The 22102-nt window shown below is 47.5% G+C and overlaps 1 protein-coding gene and 1 pseudogene across 1 annotated transcript; both read left to right on the top strand.

Annotated features, from left to right (window-relative positions):
• Positions 1–1498: 1498 nt before the first annotated feature.
• On the top strand, positions 1499–2732 carry LOC132243737 (olfactory receptor 2K2-like; annotated as a pseudogene).
• A 6375-nt stretch (positions 2733–9107) lies between these two features.
• Positions 9108–13050, top strand: LOC132243736 (olfactory receptor 2K2-like). The gene is made up of 2 exons (XM_059714128.1): positions 9108–9113; positions 12020–13050. The coding sequence occupies exons 1-2, from the start codon at positions 9108–9110 to the stop codon at positions 12965–12967; spliced, it is 954 nt and encodes a 317-aa protein (XP_059570111.1). The 3' UTR covers positions 12968–13050.
• The last annotated feature ends 9052 nt before the right edge of the window (positions 13051–22102 follow it).

The following is a 22102-nucleotide window of genomic DNA, read 5'->3' as shown; positions in this document are numbered from 1 at the left end:
AAACGAAGCAATAGCCACAATTTTTTCAAGGCATATATGCTTTCTCAAATAGCTCTAGGAAGACCTGGCATGCTGTTTTGGCTACAGTAGTCCAGGATATGTGAAAAGCAAAGTCTTTTTTGGTAATCTCTTTTACTGGACCAACTACTGTATAGTTGAAAGAGCTGTTAGACAAGCCTTTGGGCACAAAATCAAGTTTCTCTGACATTTCTTCCAGATATGCCGTTGGTCCAATAAAAGAGATCACCGGACAAGCCCTTGAATCTAGGAAGAAGAACTTTTTCAGGATGATGCGGGACAAGGTTGTAGTCATTCTTTTGTAGCTATTCAATGTATGTGTACATTTTTCTGAAAAGACAGCTCTAAATGACCTGATAGACTTTTGTGTCTGACATTCTGCCCTTCTATCAGATTGTGTGTCCATTTGCCCAGGCACCATCATCATGGTATCTGAGTGCCTCATGAGGCTTCAGCCAAGGTCCAGATGTGAAAAAAAATCCATGAATATTAGAAAACATTAATGCAGCATCTGTCCCCACCAGCTAAATTTGCCTCAGGGAAATGACTGAGAGGAGTGGCACTGGAATGGGACATTGGAGACTAGGATGCTGCTTGCAGCTGTACTAGTGACTTTGTGTGTTTCTTTCCTCTCTCATCCTTTGACTCCTGTCAGTTGAGAGAGCGAGCTCTTTGGAATAGGAGCTGCCTATCTATGTCCAGCATCTGCTGTGGCAAGGGTTTGAACTTTGTTGGCAAAGGAAAAATTGCCTTCACTATGGCATGTCTGGCACTTCATCCACCTGATCCCTCAGTACCTCAGAACTGAAATGGGCTGCTGGGAAGCTGAGACCCATTGCTAAGTGGGAGTTAGTTACTTAGAGAGAGGCTGTAGTCTCCTTGGGCTTATTCCTGCTTTGCTTTGCATGGCTAAATGGCATGTATGCAGCTGTGTAACTGCAGCTTTGGGAACTTGTGCAGAGTTTGCAATTCTGTTTCCTACAGAAATGGGGGTTGAAATTGCCCTCCATGTGTACTGTCCTGAAGGAAGTTCCTTCCTTTTTTAACCCCCAAACCTAGTTATTAGGCTATTAACCCAAGAAGCAGGAGACCCCAGTTTAAACTTCCTTCCCAGTGCCTCTCAGCACAGTCTAGAGTATTTTCCATCTACCCTTGAGCTGATAAATAGCACTGGGAAAATGTCTTCACCGGTTGCTTTCTTCCCATCCAGGAAAGCAGCCACCTCACTGACCACTGCATTTTTTAGCTAGCTGGCTTTCTTCTGGTTTCCTATGTCTCTTGGCTGCTTCGTGGGCCAGCAGGATTGGAGAGGCTGCACACGTGTCTGCATTGTACTATCTGGTAGCTTGGTGGCTAGAGCCGCATCAGGCTATGGGCTAGTACCAGTGGGAAATGCAGATTCCAATCCCCAGCTTAAGGGCAGGCTGAGCACCAAAGACTCCTGATCACTGAGTGAGTGCTTCAGCTGTGCAGTTAAACCATGAAAGAGCCCTTTGTGAGTAGTCAGTATGCTTAATGGACATTTGCATAATTGCAAGCCCAGAGGTGAATTTCAAACTGTGCATAAGTGCCAAAATCCGTAGTCATGCAGCTGTCTGCTATCAGGGGTGCAAAGAACAACAGAATCTAGCCTTTTTCTACTGTATCCTTCTGAGTAATTGCTTTTCTTATTGCTCCCTTTTGTTCCTAGGTCGGACATGATGAGGAATCTCTCTGGGGGAACAGCACCTCGGTGTCGGAGTTCATCCTGCTGGGGTTCTCCAGCCAACCCAAGACGCAGCTGCTGCTGTTTGTGCTCTTCCTAACTATCTACCTGGCGACCCTCTTTGGGAACAGCCTCCTCATCACACTTGTCATTAATGACTCCCGTCTTCACACACCCATGTACTTCTTTCTGGCCAACCTTTCCTTTGTAGACATCGGCTACACCACCACCACTGTACCCCAGATGCTGGTCCACCTCTTCTCCACAAAGAAAAGTATTGCCTATACTGCTTGTGTTGCGCAGATGTACATCTTCCTTTGTCTGGGGATAATTGAATGTATACTCTATGCTGTAATGGCCTATGACCGGTATGTGGCCATTTGTCACCCTCTGCGATACACGGTCATCATGAACAGGTCAATTTGTGTCAAGATGGCCATCAGCTCCTGAGTATCTGGCTTCCTCTCTGCAACGATTCACACAGGCTTCACCATGAGGTTGCCCTATTGCAGCTTCAGTGAAATCAATCACTTCTTTTGCAAGGTGCCAGCCATCCTGAAGCTGGTCTGTGCAGACACACACCTCGCTGAGCTGGTGATTTTTGTGATGGCAGGTATACTGCTCCTCACCCCACTGTCTTTGATCCTAATCTCCTATGTATTCATCCTGGAAGCCATCCTGAGGATCAGCTCAGCTGAGGGGAAGATCAAAGCCTTCTCCACCTGCACCTCACACATCACTGTTGTGACTCTCTTCTACGGTGCTGCCATGTTCATGTACGTGCGCCCAGCCTCCAGCTACTCACCCGAGCGGGATAAAATGTTTTCCCTCTTGTACAATGTGGTGTCTGCCCTCCTGAATCCTCTTCTCTACAGCCTGAGGAACAAGGAGGTCAAAGCCGCCGTACTCAAAATGATGGGCAAGACGGACCACTGAGTTACGGTGGAGGAGGAATGGTCCAGTGGCTCTACAGGATGAGAGTGGAGGGGAGGGGATTTTAGTAATTCATTTCCAGTGGAGAATAAAAGTCATAATGTGTGCCTATCTTTCCATTTCTGGAAGGTAGAAAGTAGGGCTGTGTGAAGCTTCGGGTGGTGACTCGATTCGGAGGAGATTCGGCCCGATTCGGTGGCCAAATCTCCAAATCCGAATTGAGTCAGGGGACCAATTTAAAGGTATGAATTGATCCAACGCTCTCCGAATCTTCGGCAAAGATTCAGAGAGCTTTGATGATGTGGACAGTCTCTGGTGACAGCAGCAGGAAGCCGCAGCCACTCCGAGCTGGTAAGTACTAGGGGCAGGAGAGGTGGGGGCTGGGGGAGAGGGGAGGGGACCATGGGGGGACCCCTGCCAGCCCCCCGACCCCTGTCCACTCCCCCAGCGCCCCCATGGCTGCCCCTGCCCGCCCCAGCTCGGTACTTTTAAAAAAATCCCCGGTGCCCAATTTGATGCTCCTGGGCGGGGGGTGATCCTCACTGCCCCACGCTGCATGGGGCTCTGCATGAGCCCCCTCAAATCCCCCAGCCCTGCTCCTCCGGTCCCCCACGGCTGCCCCACCGGCCGGGGCTTTGGCTTCTTAAGCAAAAAAAAAGCCGAGAAAAGCCCTGGGACTTAGCGCTCCTGGTGCAGCCTTGGGGCTTTGGGGGCTGCTGCAGACCCCCCACATGGAGGGGGGCAGCGGGGATTGCCCCCCCCAGCAGAAGCAGTGAGTCCCCGGGTTTCTTCAGGTTTTTTTTTTTCTTAAAGGGCCGGAGCTGGCCTCTGTGGGACACCGGTGAGGGGGCTGGGGGTGGGGGTCTCATGCAGAGCCCCCCATGCAGCGTGGGGCAGCAGGAATCAGCCCCCACCTGGCAGCACCAGCTGAGCTGGGCCTTTTTTCCCCCCAAGTGCTGGGAGCTGGGGCGGGCAGGGTGGCCATTGCCAGGCTGGGAGAGGGGCGGGGGGTGGACCTGGCCTGGCTGATTCAGAGATTCAGAGAGTTTCAGAGATTTTTCATAGAAAATTCGGATTGGAAGGGACCTTAGGAGGTCATGTAGTCCAACCTGCTCAAAGCAGGACCCTCCCCAACTAGATCATCCCAGCTAAGGCTTTGTCTAGCCGGGACAAAGGATGGAGCTTCCACCACCTCCCTGGGTAACCTGTTCCAGCGTTTTACTACCCTTCTAGTGAGAAAATCCTTCCTAATATCTAACCTACACTTCCCTTGCTGCAACTTGAAACAGTTGCTTCCTGTTCTGTCATCTGTCACCACTGAACAGTCCAGCTCCATCCTCTTTCAGACCTCCTTTCAGGTGAAGGCTGCTATTAAATCCCTTCTCAGTCTTCTATTTTCTGGACTACATAAGTCCAGTTCCCTCAGCCTCTCCTCATAAGTCATGTCCCTCGGCCCCCTCACCATTTGTGTTGCCCTCCACTTGACTCTCTCCAATTTGTCCACTTCCTTGCTGTAGCGAGGGGGCCCAAAACTGAACACAGGACTCCAGATGTGGCCTCACCAGTGCTGAACAGAGGGAAATAATCACTTCCCGTGACCTGCTGACAACACACCTGCCAATGCAGCCCAGTATACTGTTAGCCTTCTTGGCAACAAGGACATGCTGTTGGCTCATATTCAGTTTATTATCCATTGAAACCTCCTGGGCCTTTTCTGCAGAGCTGCTGCCCAGCCAGTCAGCCCCCAGCCTGTAACGGTGCATGGGATTCTTCCCTCCTAAGTGCAGGACCTTGCATTTGTCCTTGTTGAACCTCATGAGAGTCCATTCAGACCTATTCTCCAATTTGTCTAGGGAACGTGTAGATGAAACGGGGGTTTACTTCATCCGAAATTTAAGTGGTGGGTTTTTAGAAACACCGCTTCAATGTAGGGCAAAGTAAACCCCTGTGTCGTGTACACCCATGTCTTACCTGCCTCTCTGGCGGTGGGTAGTGGAAGGCGAGCTGCTGGTGGGTGGAGAGGTCCCTGGGTTCAGGGGGGGCGAGGGGCAGGGCTAGTGCTTCCCTCTGTGGCAGTGGCGGCCCCCCCCCAGGCAGCACCTGCTCGTGGGCACCCGGCTTGGGCGGTCCTGGGGCGCACCACGGCCGCAGAGGCAGGGATCAAGTGCCTGCACAGCTCATGCAGACAGGCAAGCTCCAGCGGGAAAAAACAAAGAAGATCAGGCTCGCCACTTTTTTTTTTCTTTGCTGGAGCCTGCCTTTCCAGACTGCTGCGAGGCTGCCTGCATGGGCTGCCTGCACAGGTCCTGAGCCGCACAGAGCCCGGGGCTTCTCTCCACAGCTGTAGGGCAGCAAACTAAAAGTCTTCAGATGTGTTTTAGTTTGCTGTGCCCCAAAATAATTTAATGCACATTATGCCTCTGAATGTGCTACAGCGGCTGGAATTAATGTGCAATACGCTGCCAACGCATGCAAACACCAACGCCATTGAAGTGGTACAAAAGCATTTAACTCACCTTCAAGTGTTGTGCACACATGCCTCTTGTTTCATCTACACACACCCTAAGTCACTCTGAATCCTAGCACTACTACCCTCCAGGACATCTACTACTACCCACAGCTTTGTGTCATCTGCAAGCTTGCTGCGGGGGCACTCTATGGCATCTTCCAGGTTGTTGATGAAGGCATTGAACAAAACCAGCCCCAGGACCGATCCCTGGGCCACTCCACTTGATACCACCTGTAAACTAGACATTGAGCCACTGAGTACTACTCTCCAGCCAGTTTTCTACTCACCTTACAGTTCATTCATTTCACCTGTACTTCCTTAGTTTGCCTGCAAGAATGTTATGGGAGGCTGTATCAAAAGCCATGCTAAAATCAAGGTACACCACATCCATTGGTCTTCCTGCATCCACAGAGCCAGTCATCTCATCAGAGAAGGCCATCAGGTTGGTCAGGCATAAATTGCCCTTGGTGAATCCATGCTGACTGTTCCTAATCACCTTCTTCTCCTCCAAGTGCTTAGAAATGGATTCCTTGAGGATCTGCTCCATGATATTTCCAGGGACTGAGGTGAGGCTGACTGGTCTGTAGGCCCCTGGAGTCTCCTGTTTTTCCCTATTCTTTAACATGGGCACTATGTTTGCCCTTTTCCAGTCACGTGGGACCTTTTTTGATAGCCATGAGTTTTCAAAGCTGATGGTCAGTGGCTCTGCAGTCACATCAGCCAACTCCCTCAGCAACCACGGATGAGTCCCATCTGGCCCCACTGACTTGTATATGCTCAGGTTTTCTAAATAGTCCCTAACCTGTTCTTTCACCACAGTTGGCTGCTCACCTCCTCTGCAAACTGTGCTGCCAGGTGCAGTAGTCTGGGAGCTGATCTTGCCCGTGAAGACTGAGGTGAAAAAGGCATTGAGCAGTTCAGCCTTTTCTGCATGGACCTCGACACAGTTCCAGTGTAACTTCTTATCTGATGCTTGCTGGTGCTCAGGGCACAACTGGATGCCTAATGGATGCCTTTTCTGCATCCTTTTCTGCATTTGGTGAGCATATAACCTTGGGAGCAGAATTAATGTTTGGGTCCCGTTGCCATTTGTACAATCGTTTAAAATTGACATGAGGGAGCCAGCCGAAAACCATCTAAGGCAGAACTGTTAAGTTGCAGCTCCTGCTTTTCCTCTTAATCCCTCCAGATTCACTTTTTGCTTTTTGGCATGTCATCTTGTTATTCCCCCTTTCATTGACTGAATAGGAGTGTAGGATCTTGTTGGATATGAAAACAGACGCGTTACATACAAAGAGGTGCTAAAACAGGTCACAAACCCTTTAGGGCTTTTGATGTTTGACGTAAGACTGAATTCCATGGAGACATACAGGATTTTACATGCAGTCGCACCCTCAGCTACTAGACTGGGAACCGTCCCAGGAACAGCAGATGGTTTCATGCCTAGAGGTAGGACCTGATGCTGAGTTCCTTTGATTGTCTGTGGTTGAATTAAAGCTCTTCAAATCCAATTCTGCTAGGTGTTATCAAGCAGGGAAATGAATTCCTAAAAAGTATTCTAGTGCTGGAGAATATTCAAAAATGCCCTGGTGTGAATACCTGCCTCCAGGCTGCTCATTTCATTGCATTCTTGGTGTATTACGTGTGAAGCAGTGTCATAAAACAAGGAGGATTACTGAGTGAAAATGATATGGTAATTATTGCTGGCATCAATATGTTTGAGATTACATACCTCACAAGTCTGACTCCCAGCTTATTTTGAAATGTGCCTAGAGCTCAGGCCTCTCACTTCCGGAGAAAATGCTCTAACAACTGGCCCATGGTGGGAGGGGTGATGGTAAGCAATGGTAGCTTAGGGCCTATTCATTAGAAGACATAAAAAAGACACGACAAGCTCAGACCAGTGCTTATGCTAAGCAGTTTTTGCTCTGCAGTGACAAACCAGTATGGGAAATACAGAAATTCAACTTGGGTGACTAGGGGATGAAGACATGCAGGAGATGAGAATGGATGAAGTTCATGGAGGCAGCCCGGCATCTCTAGGGCCCAGAGATCTCAGTTACTTACTTAAAAGGGAAATTGAGAAAGAAAGCCGAAGTCCAGAAAGGGACTTAAATGTCTTGATGTTGAGCTGTAAAGTGCCTGACTTTGGTCTCTGCCACATGTTACACTTAAGACATGATTCACTAGTTTATCACATCTTAACTTGTTACCGGTTGCATGTTAAAGAAATTAAAGGCGTCACAAAACAAGGAATGAACCACAATATAATGCCACCAAAATGTGTAATAATGTTATGGCTGGTTCCTATCATGCCATTAATTGAATGTGGATTTCACACTGTGGGTTAGGAATGGAGGTTCCTTGTGTAAAACATGGTGAGGAGTAGGAAAATGAAAGCTCAAGTCCAGAAAGGGACTTACATGTCATGATGATGAGCTGTAAAGTGCCTGGCCTAGGCCTCTGCCACATGGTATACTTAAAACATGATTCACTAGTAAATCACATCTTAAGTTGTAACTTGGCTGTATTTAATAGCACCGTAAATCAAGGAATAAGGCACAGCGTTATTCCGCAAAAAATGTGTAATAACTTGATGATACACCAGGCTCCCCCTCCGTTGTTAATTTTGCATGGTGGGGTCTGATGTTCAATCCCACCATCACACCTTCTGCCATGCATGTGTGTCATGGGAAGAAGGGTGATTGTGTGGCTTGTACATCAGGTGCCATTGTGCCTTGACCTAAACATCTGGCAGGGGTCTTTTGGTTAGCTGGCATCAATAGTAGATTCTACATCCTGGGTCAGGAATAGAGATTTCTGTTTAAAACACAGTGAGGGGTAGGAGACAGCAAATGGAGTTTACAACAGGCAGCACTGACCAGAGAGCTGCTGGAGGCAGAAAAGCACTGAGTCTGCCCTGCTGGGTTGCTCTCTTCAGGTCCCAGGCCTGGGTGCTCGCTGTTGTGGAGTCCACTCTATGACTCTCCATACAGAGAGAGCCCCTTCATCCTCCTGGCATTTACAGCCCAGAACCCACTGCTGCAGGTCGGTGCCTATGTGCTTTGGAAGGAAGGGAGCAGAGGTCAGTCTTTTCAGTAAAATAGGTTCAGACATGGTGGCCAGCCATGATTCCAGTCCTTTGCTCCCATTTGTTCCATAGTTTTCTGGTTTTGCAGCACCTACCATTATTTTCAAGCATCTAGTTGGTCTAATAAAGATATCACCTCTACCATGAGGCCTGATTCCTTTTTTTTGTTTTGCCATTGCATTCGTCTTAATCTAGTAATTTTGTTTTAATTGAATGATTGGATAATAAAACCCAGGAGAGGACTAGAAAGTTACAAGTTGCTTTTGCCATTGATGACTGACTTTTTTAAATAAATGACTTAGGGATTCAAAGCTAGCTTTGAAATAATTGAAAACGTTCTTGAGTTAACTCATAAGCTTTCCAGTTTATGCAGAGAGCAGTGAAACTGGGAAGAGAATGAATCTCTCTAAACCTATATTTCTTGCTGACGAAAAAAAAGGAAGGATAATAACCCCATAGATTCACATACAGAGGACTAAAATTGCTAGCTCCCCAATATGCTTCTAATTGGATCAAACTAAAATTTTTAAAAGTTATAATTTTAACTTTGTGTTCTCTTGAAACAAAATGTAGCTATGAAGTTAGTAATGAGTTTGCCATTCAATTTTATTTTACTGGTAGATCTACGAGTAAGCTGCTTCATTTATCTTTTGGAATTATTATTATTTTTTCTTTAGCTGCCATATATGATTGCCATCCAGGCAAAGTTTTCCACAAGTAAAGAAAGATTTAGCAACTATTTTGTCCTTGGTCTGAGGAATTCATTTATGGTGATCTATTTCCTGGTACATCTGGATCATGGATTTTGGTAGCTGAAGGAAATATCCTGCTCTCTCAGGTGGAAAAGGAGAATGAAGGTAAGTGGCATTTCCTGTGAACTGTGCTGGGATGAAAATACTAGACTGAGGGGTGTAGATACTGAACATTAAGGTTAGAGGAAAAACAAAGAATTGGTATTAGTGAAGGTGAGGAACAGAATACAAGCATATCTTCAAGTATGGGCATTTAATATAGGCCTTTTCCGTGGCCCTCTTGCTCCATAATTGTCCTCTTGCCTCTTCCTCTCATGCGCTGGCACTGGCTACAGCTGGAGGCAGGCACTCAGACAAATAGACCAGTAGCTTGGTCCAGTTTGGGAATTCCTGTGCTCCTATGAATAATCAGGAAGGAGCTGGAATGGCTGGATCATTGGTCTAATCCAGAAGGAAAGGACTAGGAGAGATGGATAGTGCTTGAGTGTAGGTGCATTGGAGTGAGTTTCAGTACTGAATACCGTAGAGTGCATGTCCTTCATTAGAGGGTCTTTCATTGAATGGCCAGCTAGTCTGATTTATGTTGATGTTCCTTGTGACTCTTGCAGTGCCTCTCTGCTCTACTCAGCATCCTGTTAACAGTTCCTTGTACTTAGGTGTGTTTCTGCCCAATTGAAATCCTGCATCATAGGTCAGAGTCAATGAGAAGTGATGAGTACACTGATGCACTTTGCTGTGCCAAGGGAGCCATGACCTGGCTGTTTCTGAGACAGGTTTGCAGTTGCTTTGGGTCAGTGGAGAAACGCAGACCTGGACCCCCAAGCAGAACAGGGAAGTGGCTCCACTTTGTTTTGCTGTTGACCATTCAAGCAATAGAGTTAAGACGGTCAAAGTGGAGATTCCCTTAGGGAATGATCTGCTTAAGAGCATGGAAAGACTGCAGGACTATAGCAGGTCAGAAATTTTCCAATACCAGTTAGTCGGTTTTTTTCCAGTAACTATCTTGATTTTCTGAGGAACTTGTGAACAAATAATGAATCATTTTAATTAAGGAATAGCCACAATTGTTCCTTCAAGGAATATATACTTTCTCAAATACCTCTAGGAAGACCTGGAGTGCTATTGTAGCTATGAAAGTCCAGAATATATGTGAAAAACAAGGCTTTTTTTGTTAACATCTTTTATTTGACCAACTGTATAGCTGAAAGAGCTGTTAGACAAGCCTTTGGGCACAAAATCAAGCTTCTCTAACATTTCTTCCAGGTATACAGTTGGTCCAATAAAAGATGTAACTGGATAAGCCCTTGATTCTAGGAAGAAGAACATTTTCAGGTTGACTACCAACAAGGTTGTATTAATTCTAGCATATCTATTTAGTGTATTTGTACATTTTTTCTGAAAAGAGAGCCCTAAAGGACCTGATAGAGATTTGTGTCTGACATTCTGCCTTTCTGTCAGTTTGTGTGTCCATTTGTCCAGGCACCCAGCATCATGGTATCTGAGTGCTTCATGAGGCTTCAACCAAACTCTAGATGTGAATAAACCCAAGAATAGTGGAAAACATCAGATTGGCATCTGCCCCCACTACCCACATTTTCAGCAGGAGAATGACTTAGACGAGAGGCACTGCAATGGGACGTCGGAGACTAGGTTGCTGGTTGCAGCTGTACTAGTGATCTGGTGTGTTTCTTTCTCCTCTCATTCTTTGACTTCTATCATTTGAGACAGCAAGCTCTTTGGAACAGGAGTTGCCCATCTAGGTCCAGGATCTGCTGTGGTGAGGTCTTGATCTTTGTTGGTTAAAAAAAATAGCTTTGACCATGGCAAGACTGTCACTTAATCGGTGCAGTATCTCAGAATCGAAATGGGCTGCTGGGAAGCTGGAATCCTTGCTAAGTGAGAGTTAGTTACTTAGATAGAGGCTGTAGTTTCCTTGAGCTAATTCCTGCTTCGTTTTGCATGGTGAAATGTCATGTATGCAGCTGCATAACTGCAGCTTTGGGAACTTGTGCAGAGTTTGCAATTCTGTTTCCTACTGAATTAGGGGATGGAATTGCCCTCCACGTGTACTGTCCTGAAGGAAGTCCCTCCCATGGTTTACTCCCAAACCTAGTTATTAGGGTATAAGCCCAAGGAGCAGGAGACCCAAGTTTAAACCTCCCTCCCATCTTCTGTCCTTCAGCATTGCCTAGAGTATTTTCCATCTACTCTTGAGTGGATAAATAGCACTGGGAAAGTTTCTTCACAGGCTGCTTTCTTCCCATCCAGGAAAGCAGCCACCTCACTGACTACTGCATTTTCTAGCTAGCTGGCTTTCTTCTAGTTCCCCATGTCTCTTGGCTGCTTAGTGGGCCAGAAGAATTGGGGAGGTTGGGGAAGTGTCTGTATTGTACTATGTGGTAGCTTGGTGCCTGGAGCAGCAACAGGTTATGAGCTAATACCAGTAGAAAATGCAGATTCCAATCCCCAGGTTCAGGGCAGTCTTAGCATGGACTGAGTGCTCCAACTGTTCAGTTTAGCAATGCACAATGTCCAAATTAGAGACAAGAGATAAGAGACAAGAGCCCCCTGTAAGATTTGAAAATCATAACCTGGGGGCTTCTCTGACAAGATTGCTCCTTCATTTAGGTGGACTTGTTAATCAATGAAATCCAAGTCCCCCTGCCCCAAGAGTCAAAGTCTAATTTGAACTTTGGCCATGGGAGAGCCCTTTGTTATCATTTGTTACTGATTAATGATACATTTTTCCCAGACTACTATTTCGGGCTTTCCAGGCTATGTGCATACCTGCATAAGCATAGGATACTGTGCATGTGTGTAGTTAGGATGCTCAACACACATGTGCACGCTTGCAAGTCCCAAGGTGAATTTTAAACTATGTAAGTGCCAAAATCTGCAGTTACATGGCTGTGTAAATGCCATTGTGGGATGCAAAGCAAAACAGAATTTAGCCCTTTTGGGTTTTATCCTTCTGCGTGATTGCTTCTCTCACCACTCCCTTTTCATCTTAGGTGGGAAATCATGAGGAATATTACTGGGGGAACAGCACCTCGGTGTCGGAGTTCATCCTGCTGGGGTTCTCCAGCCAGCCCAAGACGCAGCTGCTGCTGTTCGTGTTCTTCCTAACTATCTACCTGGCGACCCTCTTTGGACACAGCCTCCTCATTGCCCTTGTCAAGACTGACTCCCGTCTCCACACACCCGTGTACTTCTTTCTGGCCAACCTCTCCTTCCTAGAGATCAGCTACACCACCACCACCGTTCCCCAGATGCTGGTCCACCTCCTCTCCACAAAGAAAAGCATTTTCTATGCTGCCTGTGTTGCGCAGATGTTCATCTTCCTCTCTCTGGCAATAATTGAGTGTATACTCTATGCTGCAATGGCCTATGACCGGTACGTGGCCATATGCCACCCTTTGCGCTATACCATCATCAGGAACAGGTCAGTCTGCGTCAAGATGGCCATCAGCTTCTGGGTATCTGGCTTCCTTCTTTCCATAATGAATACAGGCTTCACCATGAGGTTCCCCTACTGCTTAAATGAAATCAATCACTTCTTTTGTGAGGTGCCAGCCATCTTGAAGCTGGCCTGTGCAGACACACGCCTCACTGAGCAGGTGACCCTTTTGATGGCAGTTATACTACTCCTGACCCCACTGTCTTTGATCCTAATCTCCTATGTATTCATCCTGGAAGCCATCCTGAGGATCAGCTCAGCTGAGGGGAGGTTCAAAGCCTTCTCCACCTGCACCTCACACATCACTGTTGTGACTCTCTTCTACGGTACCGCCGTGTACATGTACATGCGCCCAGCCTCCAGCTACTCACCCGAGTGGGACAAAACGTTTTCCCTCTTGTATAATGTTGTGTCTGGCCTCCTGAATCCTCTTATCTACAGCCTGAGGAACAAGGAGGTCAAAGGAGCCGTACTCAAAATGATGGGCAAGACGGACCACTGAGTTACGGTGGAGGAGGAATGGTCCTGTGGCTCCCGGCTCCTCGGTTCTGGATCCTGGTCTGGGAGGGGAGTGGGGTTTAGTGACTTATAGCCAGTGGAGAAAAAAGTCAGGACGTCTGGCTATTTCTCCGTTCCTGGAAAGTACAAAGGTCTCACGAATGAGGGCAGGGTGGGGATGGGAGTCAGTACTGTTGGATTGTCTTCTTCAAAATGAGAGAGAAATTGTATCTTACAGGCTAGAGTCACGGGGACTGCAAATCAGATCACCTAGATCTGGGCCAGACTGACAATAACACTTTCAGAAAGATAAAAGTCTACCTTCAAAACCCAGGAGTCCTGACTGGTTATGCCTGTGAACCACACTGATCCTCAGGCTTGATCCACTCAGGTTAAATGATTTGAATCGTTATTCAAGTGGTAGAACATTTTCAGAGAAACTCTCAGGACATATGAAAATCACTACTGCAGTCATCTCTTTTAGACTTAGGTAAGGTCACATTTTTGCCAGTGTAGCCATGTTGGCTGGGGATGCAAAATAATCATAAGCAAAATCCCTCTTTAGGACACAGGGGGTGCATCTACACAAGACACTTAGTGCACAGCAGCCTACTAACACTGCGCAGTAGTGCATCACAGCATGGACAGTGCTAATACGCTCCTGTGCAGTATTATTCGGCTACTGTGCAGTAGTGTCACTAAAAAGGCATTCGCTGGCACTCCTGCACAGTTCCTCTAGTTTCTGCATGTTTAGCTAGTACTTCATTAAGCAAGTACTAAATTAAATGTGCAGTAACTACTGAGCATTAATGTATGTGTAGACACACCCAGAAATGCTTCCAAAAGAGGGCTTTTTCCCAGCTTTGACTGAAGTTGTTCAAAGACGTTGTGTAGCCAGTCTGGTGATAAAGCCTCTTCTGTCAGTATATGCTCTGTCCTCACAAACCAACACCAGCCACTCTCAAAATGTCTCTCTTTGATATGCTTGCAGGCTGCTAAGGTGGGTGGTCTCACAGTGGCTTCACTGCTTCATTTCTGGGTTTATCGCATGAGACTTGGTGGGATGACATTATCCAGGAGAGCGCCCCTGGTAGTGCCAAGGGTCAGGTGTAGATGCACCCATTATGGCACAATATAACTGGGCAGGTACAGCTACTGGGGCCAAGGCTTTATACTGAAAGCAAACTCTGGAGAGCCTGAGTTGGTGTTGGAAGCAATATATGTCCTTCTTTGTTCCCCCAAGGCTGAAATTCACCCTTCTGCTAAGAACCCAACAAGATATATAGTCCATTGACAGGGTTCTGCCCACCCAGAACTTACCTGGTTTTATAATAGGAGGAAACTGCTGCACGGACACAAGGCATGTTCAAATTAATGCAATGGTGCCCATGTACGAAGTTAGACCGCAGTTACTAAACGTGTAACCAAAGTGGTGCAACTTTCTGTGTTTATTGGTTTTGTATTTGTTCAGACATAACTTCTCAGAACAGGAGCAGCATGGTACCTAGTCTTTTTTTTGTGCTCTTGAAGAGGGAAACACATTAATGAAGCTGAACTTCATGAAAAGAGAAATGTCCATTAATATATTGGTTCAGCTTATTCTAGTTGGTTTCTGAGACTTTTGATAAAAATGGCACAAATATTTGGTATTTGCATGTTGCAGCCACTTGTGATGTTGCAGCCAGGTATTTGTGATGTTGCAATCATGATGATCTAGGAATTACGTGAAAGGCAAGGGTTTTGGAGGGTGATATCTTTATTTACTGCAGAGTTATTCCAGATGATTGTTATGCATATCCTTGGGCTATTAAAACACGAAACATAATTTCATAATTGCCAGGTGAAAAAAATGTTTTCGAAATGTACTAGCTATTATAAAAGGTCAATTTTTCACCTTTTATATTTCCTCCTTTTTGCAATTCAAGGTAGTGGTAATGATGGGGAAAAATGCAAATGCAAAACTTGAAATTAAAATAAAAAGTGTTTTGTAATCTCAAAATGAACTACTTTAAGTAATGTTGCACAAGTTTGGGGCATCGTTTGAACTTCATTATTGGTGCTTGTGCATGGATGACATTTGCAATCAAGAGAGCTCAAAGTAAAGGAAAATACAAGAAAATCTCAGCTGGATAGTGAACCAAGAAATGTATATTTCAAGTTGTGTTTTCTCAGAAAGGGCACATACGCTACCCTAAGGATGCTGCAGTAGAAACACCAGTACACTTAACTCCTTCTTTTTACACAATATAAAAAAGAGACATCACAGGTAATTATTTCCTACATATATAATTCCAGTGTTGGTTACATTACATATTCAGTGCATTGGCCTTTGTTAATTTTTCATATGCCTTCTCCAACTTCATGATGTATCTGTAAAAGCCTTGTATAGGGAGGTATTCGCTTTTTAGTGGATGACACTTTAGATGAGGGATGTCAAGCATACAGCTCTTAGGCTGGATCTAGCCTACAGCACCACTCTATCCAGCCTGCCCAGGTACTATAGACTGTAAAGTGGATAGAAAACTGGCTGGAGCATCAGGCTGAGAGGGTAGTAATAATGGCTTGATGTCTAGTTGGCAGCCAGGATTAAGTGGAGTATGCCAGCGGTCGATCCTGGGGCTGGTTTTGTTCAATATGTTCATCAATGACCTGGAAGGTGGCACAGAGTACACCCTCAGCAAGTTCATAGGTGACACCAAGCTGTGGGGAATAATAGATATGCTGGAGGGTAGGTCTAGAATTCACAATAACCGAGACAAATTGGAGGACTGAGCCAAAAGAAATCTCATCTGGTTCAACAGCACCAAGTGCCACGTCCTGCACGTAGGACGGAACAGTCCCATGCACTACTACAGGCTGGGGGCCTTCTGGCTGGGCAGCAGCTCTGCAGAAAATTGCCTGGGGGTTACAGTGGACAATAAGCTGAATGTGAACAAACAGTGTGCCCTTGTTGCCAAGAACGCTAACGGCATACTGGGCTGTATTGCTAGGAGTGTTGCCAGGAGGTCAAGGGAAGTGATTATTCCCTCTATTCAGCACTGGTGAGGCCATATCTGGAATAATGTGTTACGTTTTGGTCTCTCCTCTACAGAAAGAACGTGGACAAATTAGAGGAAGTCCAGTGGAGGGCAGCAAAAATGGGTCGGGGGCTGGGGCATATGACTTCTGAGGAGAGGCTGAGGGAACTGGGCTTATTTAGTTTAGGGAAGAGAAGACTGAGAGGGGCTTTAATAGCAATCAGTAACTACCTGCTGGGTGCTTCTAAGGAGGATGGAGCTAGCCTGTTCTCAGTGGTGGCAGATAACAGAACAAGGAGCAACAGTCTCAAGTTGCAGCAAGGGAAGTTTGCTCTGACTCTTATTCACTTGCACAGTTATGACTTGCCACTAGAGGTTTGGTGAGCAGGGGCAGGACTTGGAGCAGGACCCACTCACTAGTCCTGCTGGACACGGAGCGTACCCATCACTGCATCAGTTGCAGTGAGAGAAGCTTCCCTGGGGCTCTCTGGTCTCACTGAAACCAACTCAGCAGCTCTGCACTGAGGGCAAGGCTGTCAGGACTTAAGCCTGCCGGCCCTGCTCCCATTACAGAGCCACTGGACTGTTTCAGCCAGACCGGTGTGCTCCGGGCTTGCTGCCCTGGATCGTGCTTGCTCTGAGCTTCATGTAGCCTGATGCTTTTTTCTTTGGAGCTCAGGTAGTGCTTGTCTCCCGTGCCTCCGCTTTTGGGAGGCACCACTCTGCCCAACCTCCCCAAGGGGTGAGGCGCTGTGCCCAGCTCTGCTGTGCCCCAGCATCTCTGCTTGCCGTGAGTCAGGAGCAGCCACTGCATTCTGGGATACTGGTGGACTTAAACTTGGGCGGAATAGCTGTAGGAAGCGGCTACACAGCAATGGAACAGGAACAACATTAGGCGGATTGAAGATAATCCTGCCCTGGAGTTTCATAATTGTAAATGGAACAACGAGTGCTTTAAGCCACTATAAGGTATTAACATGCGGCCAGCTCAGGGGTTCAAAGATCTAGATGGGAGAGTCCTGAAATGTAAACATCAAGTCCTGGCTAAATGACCGCAGAACAGCATTTGTCCCAGATTTCCCTCGACGCAGTTCAGCTGGAAGACGGTGCTGGAGGGAGCGAGTGCCAAGCCCAGCTCCAGTGGCGGTGGCAGCCAGGAGGTTGCAGAAGCAGCAGTAAATGGGGCTGGGGTCAGCTGGGTGCAGAGGGTGCCCTCTGGGGTGGTGGCTGTGGTGCAACCTGTCCCTGGTGGCTGGGACACTGCCCCTGACTCTGCTGTGTCGGCAGGTGGGCTCTTGCTGCCCGTCTGCCCACCCCTATTGCTTTGTGTGCACTCAGGTGGGTGGCACGGGGGCTGTGGGCAACCTGTTCCCCTGGGCTGGCAGCAGCAGTGACAGCACGGGGGTGGATGGGGGAGATGTGCTCCGCTCTGCGGGGGTCAGGGCAGGTAGTGGGGTGGCACCACATGACACCCCTACCTGGCCACTGGCCTCATGTGTCCCTCTTTTGCATTTTGAAAAGGCGGTCACTCTAAAGACATGTTCAGGAACAGAATTCCCTGGGCGTGTAGGCATCTGAAGTGCCACACAGATGAGCACAAACAGCCACTGAGATGACCCAGGAGGAATAGACCGTCACCCTTAGAGCCCCGTCACATCAAACTTTGAGCGCATGTTTTATCTGAGATGACAGTAACCATTACCGGGCCGTATTAAATGTTAGAACGTGTTCTGAATGTTTGCAGGGGGGCACGTACTATGATTTCAGCCTGTTCTGGGCAGGGCTGGAGCCAGCTGTCATGTCCCCCTCGCTCCCCCTGGACACTGAACCCAACACAGGTGCCACAGCTCTCACATCTGCCTGTGAGGATGTGCAACCCCTGCACCCAGAGCCCATGCTCTCCCTGCCCCATACCCGGCACTGCCCAGCCTAGCAGTGCCTTCCCTGGCACACAGGGGCAAGATGAGGCTCTGCCACTGGTAGTCCTGAACTGGCTCAAGTGAGGTGGCAGATCTGGAACTGACAATCAGGAATCCAAAACTCTGATGCTGTCCTAAGCCTGGTATCGACCAAAAAATATAAGTCAGGAGCTTGAATTTCATAGATTCATAGATGCTAGGGTCGGAAGGGACCTCAATAGATCATCGAGTCCGACCCCCTGCATAGGCAGGAAAGAGTGCTGGGTTCAGATGACTCCAGCTAGATGCTCATCTAACCTCCTCTTGAAGACCCCCAGGGTAGGGGAGAGCACCACCTCCCTTGGGAGCCCGTTCCAGACTGTGGCCACTCAAATTTAGATGAGAGAGACAATTATAACTACAGTTAGACAACAGTGGTCAACCAAAGCCGTCCTGCTTCAGTCTGTTCCACTGTTTCAGCAACAACAGACACTTTTCCTAATTCTGAAATGAACTCATTTGACTTTACTGCAATTTCAAGCCATTGCTATTTGACTTGCCCTCTGTTTTGATTTCATTCATTACCAACCCTTCAGACATTTGAAAACCGCTCTTCTGCCTCCCTTCAGTTGCTTTTTCTGCAAGCTAAACATGCTTATTTTTTCTCAGCCTCTCTTTGTAGAGCTTCCCTTTCAAACCCTTTATTATTTTGTTGGGCTTTCTTTAGCTTCTCCACATCCTTTTGAAAATGCCCAGAACTGCATACAAGCCTTCAGATCAGGGGTGACCAATCTATGACCTGTGTGCCACAAGTGCGGTGGGTGGCCTCTATGTGGCATGTGGCAGATCGGGGGGGGACAGGCAGCAAGCACAGTGGTAGATAGGGCAGGGAGCAAAAAACAAAGCAGCAAACTGGGCAAGGAGCACAGGAAAGGAAATAGAAAGCAGAGCAGCAGATCAGGCAGGGAAACACAGGCCTGGGAACAGAAAGCAGGATAACAGACTGAGCAGCAGGAGAGGACTGGCAGGTGGGGAGGGTGTGGGGGTAATTTTGTGGCATACTTGCCCAAAAGGTTGTCCCCCAGTGCTCTAGATGAGGCCTATCCACCACTGATTAGAGCGGCACTACCACCTCCTGTGTCTTAGACACTTTTATGCAGCTACGTCATGTTGTTGATTCAGACTGGATCACAGGATCCACCAAAACACCAACTCTTCTCAGCAGTGCTGCCATCCAGCCAGTTTTTCCTGTTCTTTATTTGTGCTTTCAATTGTTTTTCCTCAGCTGTAGTGCTTTGACTTGGTCTGCTTTGAACTTCATTCTGTTGTTTCTAGTCCAGATCACCGATCTATGAAGATTTTTCTGAATTTTGCTCCTTCCAGGGTGTTTGCAATCCTTTCCAGTTTCAAGCCATTTGAAAATTTGCTCAGAAAGCTCTCTGTCCCTGCATTCAAATCATTAATACTCCTTTTCAGCAGCACTGGATGCAGGATGCAGTTGTAAGACTCTGCTCAAAACCTCCTGCTGTTCCAGCATCGATCCATTTATAATTACTTTTTGCTTGCAGCTTTTAATTCAGGTGTCTATCCACCCTGCAGTAAGTTTACCTAGTCCATGTTTCCCTGATTTGTCTAGGAGAAGTTTGTGTGGAACTTTGTTAAAAATCTTACTGAGATCTGAACACAGCATGCACGCTGCATTCGCTGCCCTCACCTAACTAAATACTTTGTTGAAGAGGGAGATCACATTTCTTTGATGCCATTTGTTCTTAGCAAATTGATACTGGCTGCTTGTGATCAGCCTCTCCTCCAGATGCTCACATATTAACGTCTTAAAAATGAGCTCCAGTAACTTCCCAGGTATTGAAGTTGGGCTGACCTGTGTGCAATTCCATGGGTCCTCCTTTTTTAAAGAAGGGACCAATGTTGGTCCTTCTCTAGTCCTCTGGTACTTCACCTGTTCTGCCTTTTGATAAATATAATAATTGCCATGGGCTCTGAGAGCTGTTCTGCCAGTTCCTTCAGTAGCCTGGGATGAAGTTCATCAGGTCTGGCTGACTTGCTTTTTTTTTTAAATCAACCAAAAACTCTCTTGTTATCCCTTAACTTTTTCTCTCGTCTAATTTTTATTAGCTGTCTTGTTTCAGATTTTTATTTTTTTTTTTTAATAAGAGTGAGGCCAGGTAGCTTTTCAGCACTTCTGCCTTATTTTCAGCCTCTGTTAGTAGCACAGCCTGGCTCTTTAGCAATGGACCGACAACTTGCTTAGTTTTTCTATTCTGACCAGTCTATTTTTAGAACCCCTCCTTGTTGCCCTTAACTTCCTTCACCAAGTGTAACTCATTTTTCACCTTTGCCTCCTTGATTTTGCCCATGACATTTTCTGCTAGTTATTGCTATGCTTCCTTCGTGGCCTTCCTGTCCTTCAGTTGCCTCTACATTTTCCTTTTGATTATAAGGCATCTAAAGAAGCTCCTTGTGCAGCCACATTGGTCACCTGCTGTTCTTTTTATGCTTCCATCATGTCAGAATAACTTGTTATTGCACCTCCAATTCATGCTCTTTAGAGTCTGCTAGACATCCTGGGCCACCTTATCCTTCAGTCTGTCCTCCCAAGGCATCTCACATACTATTTCCCTGAAAATTGCCCTTTTGCAATCCAGTGTCTTTATTCTGCTGACCTCGTGCTTTCCCTGTCTTGGAATGATGAAGTCTACTAAACTCCCATTATCCTCACGTCCTCAACCAATTCTTCCCTGTTGGTCAGGACAACCTCCAAGAGAGATGATTCACTAATCATATCCTTCACTTTTAGGAATAGAAAGATGTTTTCCAAATAATTTAGGACCTTGCTTGAGATTTTACGTTTGGCTGTATCATTCTTCCATCAAATAACTGGAAAGTTAAAACCTGCCATGAGGGCTATGTAACAGAGCTGGGGGTGTGCTTTGTTACTCACAGGGCCACAAGCAGTAGTAGGGCAGCTGGCCACAATCCCAATTAGGCAGCACTGCCTGATTGGGAAAAGGGCCCAGCTGTTTTCTATAAGAGCAGGGCCCTGAGAGGAGTGGTTAGCACTTTGCTGTCAGCAGGCAAAGAGACACCGTCTGGCCGGAGCAGCTGCTGGTAGGAGCACCCTCAGAGGTCTGGGGTGGGGGGACTATGGGGATGGCAGGAGGTTCCCTGTCCTGAGTATGACATAAAACTGCACCCTGCTGGGGTAAGGTGGTCTGGTGGGTCTGCCTGTGGTGGGGTAACCTCTGGAAATGCCAGGCTAGTTGCCTCCCCAGTGAAAGGCAAGTCTGGGGCACCTTATAACCCCATGCCCCCAGAGCCCTGTGGGTATTAGGGAGCCCTAAATGCTGGGTGTGAGGTTCCAGGGGAGTTGTGAGACCCTGTGTAGGACAGGGGATTGTAGCCTGTGGGTTTGGCAGGGGCTGGGAGCCCTGACTGGGGGGACTGCGAGGGTTTCAAGCTGGGCTTGGGGCCTGTGGGAATGGTAGAGGCTAGGAGCCCTGAGTGAGGGGACCATGAGGGTACCAGAGCTGGGCTTGGAGCCTGAGAAAATGATAGGGGCTGAGAACCCTGAGTGGTGTTATCTGCACCGTGTCAGGCCCTGTTGAAGCTGGGAGGCCGGGGACTAAGCCAAACAAGTTTGGGCTGGCGTTAGGCCATGGATGGTATCTGGAGGCATGGGACATAGTAAGGGTTGGTTGAAGCCATGTACATGGGTCCTTGTCATCAGGGCAGGTAAATGGGCAGCCTCCCACCTGATTGACATTGTGGCAGCGCACTGGGTGTGCCTGCCACTTTAAGGGCCTAGAGGTGGCAGCCACCAGGTGCCTGACGAGGGCAGCCATTATAGAGGCAAGGGCTGCCTATATAAACAGTGCAGTTTAGCTGCTGGAGGCCAGGCAGCAACATTGCCTGGCCGGAGGGCTGCTGAGATCACCCGGAGGTAAGGGGGAGTTGCAAGGGGTTGGTAAGGAGGCTCCTGGTCCTGGGCATGACCTGAAACTGCACCCTGCCGGGAGTGGGTGGCCTGGTGGGGCTCTGTGGTGCGGGAGCCCCCAGGAAATGCCAGGCCAGTGACCACCCCGGTGAAAGGCGAGTCGGGGCGCCTTAACCCCTAGCTCCCACCACCGGGTGGGTAACCCTGTGTTAGTTGAGCGGCCCAGAAGGCAGACCCCGAGAGAGAGTGACGAGGGCGTGGTGCTGCGGTGA

This window comes from Alligator mississippiensis, chromosome 11 (genome assembly GCF_030867095.1).
Source record: "Alligator mississippiensis isolate rAllMis1 chromosome 11, rAllMis1, whole genome shotgun sequence".
Lineage (NCBI taxonomy): Eukaryota > Metazoa > Chordata > Crocodylia > Alligatoridae > Alligator > Alligator mississippiensis.
The sequence above is the reverse complement of the archived record's forward strand: the minus strand, read 5'-3'. Positions and strand labels throughout refer to the sequence as shown.